At 39.5% G+C, this 6,104-nt stretch overlaps 1 protein-coding gene across 2 annotated transcripts in view; it reads right to left on the reverse strand.

Moving 5' to 3' along the window:
* THUMPD2 (THUMP domain 2 tRNA and snRNA guanosine methyltransferase) overlaps window positions 1-5,643 on the reverse strand; it is a 39,435-nt gene extending 33,792 nt beyond the window's left edge. The window contains exons 1-2 of one of the 2 annotated variants that reach the window (XM_020288597.2): window positions 5,481-5,643; window positions 81-216 (exon numbers count right to left, since the gene is read on the reverse strand). In XM_020288597.2, the coding sequence (XP_020144186.1) occupies window positions 81-216; window positions 5,481-5,606 (262 nt within the window). In that variant the 5' untranslated portion in view covers window positions 5,607-5,643. The remainder of the gene's footprint in view (window positions 1-80; window positions 217-5,480) is intronic. The other variant, XM_012788532.2, reaches the window with a different exon arrangement.
* Between the last annotated feature and the right edge of the window lie 461 nt (window positions 5,644-6,104).

Consider the following 6,104-nt stretch of genomic DNA (forward strand, 5'->3'; position numbering starts at 1 on the left):
AATGGCTATATATTATTTAACAAGCAGGAAACTTTAGTACAGTATATTATGTGGGTAAAAGCAACAGGCAAACATCATACCTTTACTCACAGAAGAAACAGTAAGTGGAAACTCCTTTTTAATAAGCAAAAATAGCCTTTCTGCAGATTTTAATTTCTTTAGCATATTCACATCTGAACAGGTGGTAAAAAAAACCTTTCCTGAAGTATATTCAACCTAGAGATAGAAAAACAGATTTTAATGTAGCCCAGTGTCAGTAAAAACCATTTTATTTCCCCCCTTTATCAATTTAGTCACAGCATTTAGATTAATAATAAAAGGAACCACATCTGAAGCATCATTGTACCGGGCACTCTGAATACATATTTTCCCCCTTATCTTTCTAACAATCTTCTAAGGTAAGTTTTATCATCCTCATTTTACATATTTGGAAACTGAGGATTATACAGGTTAAATAATTTGAATAAATTTACATAGTGAACAGTTTTTTTTTGTTATACCACCTCTGGTAAAGTACACACATATATACATATAACACAATACTAGAAAAATAGAACACAAAATACTCAGTAATTATATGATCAAACCTCACACATTATTTAAAATAGGCAAAAGGTATAATACATAGGACAAATTAACTATCTAGACCAAGGTGGATATTTCTTAAACACCTGCCTATGGTCTACCAGGAAGCATAAAGCATATCTCCTGAATAATACAATATACGCTAACATACAAATGAAAATGTAAAATTTATAAGACAATAACTTGAATTAAACCCAGAGGAAAACTAAAGTTTTAATATTATAATGCATAGACAAGCTGTAGATACAATCAATAGCACTGAATATGAAAGCCAACATTACTAAAAGACATGGGGGAAGAATCCTGTAACATTTGGGAAGAGAGATTCTATAATAACAAAAGCGGCAGAGACAGAAGTGGGAATGAAAACCTGGCTGAAGTAAACTGTAAGTTAGCTTGGCAACATTTGCTGTATTATGCTGACTGATAGTGTCAGGCGGCTGGATGATGTAGTTTAGGCCAGCTTGATACATGGTCATAAAATTTTGAGTACCACAGAGGTAATGGTCAACCACCATAGACTTTTGATGAAAACTCTGACAGCACTGAATTAGCTGGCAGAAAAAGTCACTTTGGAATAGGCATAAAAGACTGAGTGTAGAATGTGATGCTAGAGGGACAAATAGGTTACTGAGGTAGAAATGAGGCATTTGGCAGTAGGAATTGGATAATGGATAGAAGATAAATGTATCAAACAGAAACAGGCTTTGGAGACAGGATGGATATGTGATAAAAATCAGGGAAGAAAGGAAAATGAAAAGAGACTCAGAAGGAGCCTAAAGTGGTGTGACAAATGGTACCCAATACCAATGGAATCTGAAATCTTCCAGGGTCAACCCAATCCTCTTAAGTTCACAACAGATGTGCATTGCCTTGGGATTCTCTTTTTAGTAGTGTCATGGGATGACTGACAGGGTTCTAAGTTATCTCCTAAATACTAAGGCACCAGAGAATTTGGGGTATCCTATGTGTTTAGGCAGCTACCATTCATGGGAACTTGAACCCCACAGGATTTTTGGTTTGTTTTGGATCTGACATGGTCTAATTAAGCTGCTGAGATGGTAATTTCTGGGGTTACCACTCTGAGTTGATACAGGAGAATCTCTGCCAAGGAAGCCCCAGGCTGCCACCAATGAAAATGCAAATATTATTAATAATAGCTTAGGTACCAGCAATACAGCTGGCCAAGATAGATGGAGGAACTGATGACACTGTGGGAGGAAGTGGGAAATGAGAAGAGTGGTTTGGAATCAATACTTAAGGGGTTAGGGAGGTAACCAAAACAATAACCTTCTGGTTTCTAGAATTTATTTCTTTTTATATAGGTAGCATTTTCCGAATTCAAGTATATACCTCAGAATGCTCAGAAATGGAAAACAAGGTTGTGAAAAGTAAATTCTTAAAAATTCAGATTCTGTTACCTGATGTACAGAACATATCTGATATTAAAGCCATCACAGAACAATTGAACAGACATGAAATTCCTTGCCAAGATTCTGGAGGGGACTGAACTAAACATTTTACTGAAAATGTATGGTTTTAAGTTTTTTAAGTCCTATAAACAAGTAAACTGATACAAACATCTAGACCAGTGATTTTAACCTAAGTAGTTAATGATCTAGATATTAATTTATAGTTAATTATACAATGATCTTTTCTTACTTATTTGAACATCAAGGGAAGCATTTTATACAATAACCTTTCTTGAAAAATCTCTTTTGCTAGGGAGGGGGATTTAAAAAAATGACTATCAAGTTAATTAAGAGGATCTGAAAAGTTTAATTTATTTAGGGCTTCAAATCATAAGCACAGAATGTGTTATTGCACTAAAATGCCAAATACATTCTCAAGACCAAAAGCAGCAACATTATTCTCTTTTAAGCATTAACATAAGATCTACATTTCTTTCAGAAGTAGTAAGAATGTAATCAGAAGTACATCAAGTTCTAAAACTAAGTTGTTTTGTTCAATGTTGTTATGCCCAACAATGAGAAAAAAAGTTGATTCCCGTCAAGGTAGAGTTTATAACTTCTCCCCATGTCTCCATGGGTTTTCTCTGGGTCCTCTGGTTTCTTTCCACATCTCAAAGATGCACATGTTCAGTGAACCGGTGTATCTAAACGATGCTGGTCAGAGTGTGAGTGTGCCTCCCTATGGGATGACATCCTGTCCGAGGCTGGTTCTCGCCTTGTACCCTGAGCTGTGGGACAGGCTCCAGCCACCTACCCCCCGAGGGAGGTATCAAAGCTCTCCTAATTCTACAGGTGCCATTTAGTTTCAGAACTAATTTGAAAGAGCAAATTGATGAATTAAGGTGGTGTTTGAGTTTGTTTTGCTTCATTTTAGAACAGGGAATTCAAAAATTTATATTTTATTTAATTGTTTAAAAGGGCATTCAATCTAAAGAGAATGCAGAGAATCCTGAAAAAGGCAACCTTACACAATCATCCCATTAAATGAAAATAATTATGAAATAACTGACTATCTGCTTAGCTCAACCTCACTACCCTCTACCATCCTGACACCATTAAAAAACAATTAGGTGGCCTCTTCAGGACTTGGGTTCATAATAGTCTTTGAAGTGTGGCTTTATAAAGACCCATGAATCAATTGACAGGATCTTTCCGGTAAGCTGGCATTAGACACCTTTTCTAATTCAATTTTATCTTAAAAATAACTGTTTCCACTATTAGTCTTACAATAAAAACAGTATTTAATTAAAAGCTGTTATAAAAAAGTAAAACTTAATTTTTCCCAATATATTTATTTCTTCAAAGTAGTCTAAGTAAATATATGTGCATATATGTAAATTAAATATTAAAAAATATCCAGGAACTTATAAAGAAGTTTGCCCCACCATTGGGTGTGGGGTTGGGGAAATCAAACTTGAATCTGAACGAGCTCTAGACATAACTTACAGGATTCCAATTTGCAGGAAATACAGAGGATGGAGGAACATGTAAAACTACATCATGGAGATGCATCTGGCAAAATCTAGACTAAGGGGAACTGAATGAGTGCTGTCCAGCAACTTCCTGTGGTGACGGAAATGTTCTATGACTTGTGTTGTACCAGCATGTGTGGCTTCTGAGCCCTTAAAACATGACTAATGTGCCTGAGCAAGTGAATTCTTACTTCAATTAATTTTAACTTAACTAGCCCCTGTGGCTACTGGATACACCCTATTGGACAGCACAGCCATAACCAGAGGTCAGAAAACTAGTAAAACTAGGTCTAGTTGGCTAAGAACAGCTTTTACATTTTTCAAGGTATGTAAAAACAACAAAGAATATGTAACAGAAACCATATATGGCTCATAAAGCCTAAAATATTTACTATCTGGTGACCCCTGCTTTAGACTATGGGACCAACAACCCAGATTGTTGAACATATAAATTGCAAGGAGAAAACAAGAGAGAAAGATGGAGTGGAAATCTATAGATTAAGTGACTTAAAAGAATATCAGCCAATCACAATGTGTGGGCCTTATTTGAATTCTGATTGAAATATATAAAAATAAAAGTGACAATGTGAGACACGTTGAAATTTGAACACTGACTAGACACTTAGCAAGGCATTATTTTTAGATGTGATAATGATACTATGGCTTACATTTTTGGGAGCCCTTATATGTATTAATTCTTTTGTATCATACTACATATACGATGCTATAAAAAGGAGTCCTTATACTTTAGAGAGATATGCAGGCAAATATTTACAGATGAAATGATTTATGTGATTTGCTTCAAAATAACATGGGAGGGGGAATGGAAGGAGGTATAAACAGTACAGATTTTACCATGAATTGATCCTTGCTGAAGCTGGTTGGTAAGTATATACAATTCATCACATCATTCTGCTTACTTTTGTGTATGTAAGAAATCCTTTCTGATAAAAAGCTAAAAAGAATACATAGGAAATTTTGCAAGCTGTGTGTTGGAAGTACCACCCACATCAGAGTCACCTGGGAGGGGAGGACATGGAAACACCTGGGCTTATCAGTGGCCCTACAGAAAGGAAGCCTTTTGGAGCTGGCACGCAGAAATACACATTTCCAACAAGCTCCCCCGGTGATTCTGATATTTATTAAAATGGAAAAACACTGATTAGGACAGAATGATTACTTTCTAAAAGTAAACAATCACTTCTGAATTGATTTGTTTTGTAAATTCAGATTTCAGAATATTAATGTCCTTGAAATGAACCGAAGTTTCTAACAGACTCTCACAAGATGTTTTAAGTAGTCCTGTGCAACTCACTCAAATGACTCCCACCTGTCACTGCAGAAACTCATACATACCACATTAAGGTACTTTTTCTATTACATCTTTCTCCTCTGCTTTCGAGAAACCAGTTCGCAAGTACTAAAACCTACATTGATGTTTAAAATCTTGTTCATTTCATGGAAATTAACAACAGATAACTATGAGGCCTGCAAGAGTATATTACTTTGGCTACTGTTTGCTGCGTGTTTCAAGTGTACTTTACATACCCAATATCACTTAATCCTCAAAACAATCCCATGAGGTAAATACAATCACTGTTAAGAAACTCTTAGAGTCAAGTAACCGAACTTCAAGATCATGTTTGCATTCAAAGTACGAAAGAACTCTAACTCCAACAGGCCGAAATACAGGCACTATACTTTTAAGCACTTTATTTTAAAGAATCCTGGAAACAACCTGCCTCGACTTTTCTGTTTTTAAAACTTTAGCGGTGGCGGATGTGCGGTGACCGGACTTGATCAGCAGGGAAAGGACCTGGGATCCTCCCGGCGGTCCCGCAGGACCCGCGGGTCCAAGCCCGAGGCGGGGCCGTCGCCGGGTCACCCCGGGCCGGGAGCGGCGCTCGCTCGCTCTTGCGGGTCCGCCCGCCCGCCCCGGAGGCCGACTCACCTGCGTGGCCGCCAGCCGCGCCCGCACCTCGCGCATCAGGAACGGCTCCAGGCCACGGCCCGCGGTGCAGAAGTACCGGGCGCCCGCGCCAGGGCCCGGCCCCGACTCTCCTGGCGGCGCCGACATGGCGGCTCGGGCGCGGCCCCGCGGCTCCGGGTCACGTGGCCTCGGGCGCGCGCGGCGCGCTCCCGCGTTCCCAGAGGCGGCGCGCAGGGGCGGGCGGTGCCAAAGGCGACCGGGGGAGGGACAGGCTGGGAGGGTTAGGGTTAGCCAGGAGTGGCCCCCGGGGGTCTCTTTGGTTAACGACCTGGAACCTCGTTGATTAGGCATCTGGAGTTGTTTAGAATCACAGGTGGAGGGGCTATAATTAATCGTTTCGTCCATCTGCCTTATTTTTTCAGATTGAGGGAACTGATGCTCAGAGAGGCCAAGAGACAAGGAGTTAGCACATCTGAGGCTGCAGCCTAGGGTTCTCGAAGTATTAATATAATGCATTTTCCTCCATCCCTCCTAACTCCCTCCTCACCTCTCCTTCATCCCTCCCCACTACTGTGCTTGTAGAAGGAGCCCTGCTCTGTCTTCAGCAAGAATTGGGCCAAACCTGTGAATTCCCAGGACCAAGAG

The sequence above is a fragment of the Microcebus murinus genome, chromosome 3 (genome assembly GCF_040939455.1).
Source record: "Microcebus murinus isolate Inina chromosome 3, M.murinus_Inina_mat1.0, whole genome shotgun sequence".
NCBI classification, from domain to species: domain Eukaryota; kingdom Metazoa; phylum Chordata; class Mammalia; order Primates; family Cheirogaleidae; genus Microcebus; species Microcebus murinus.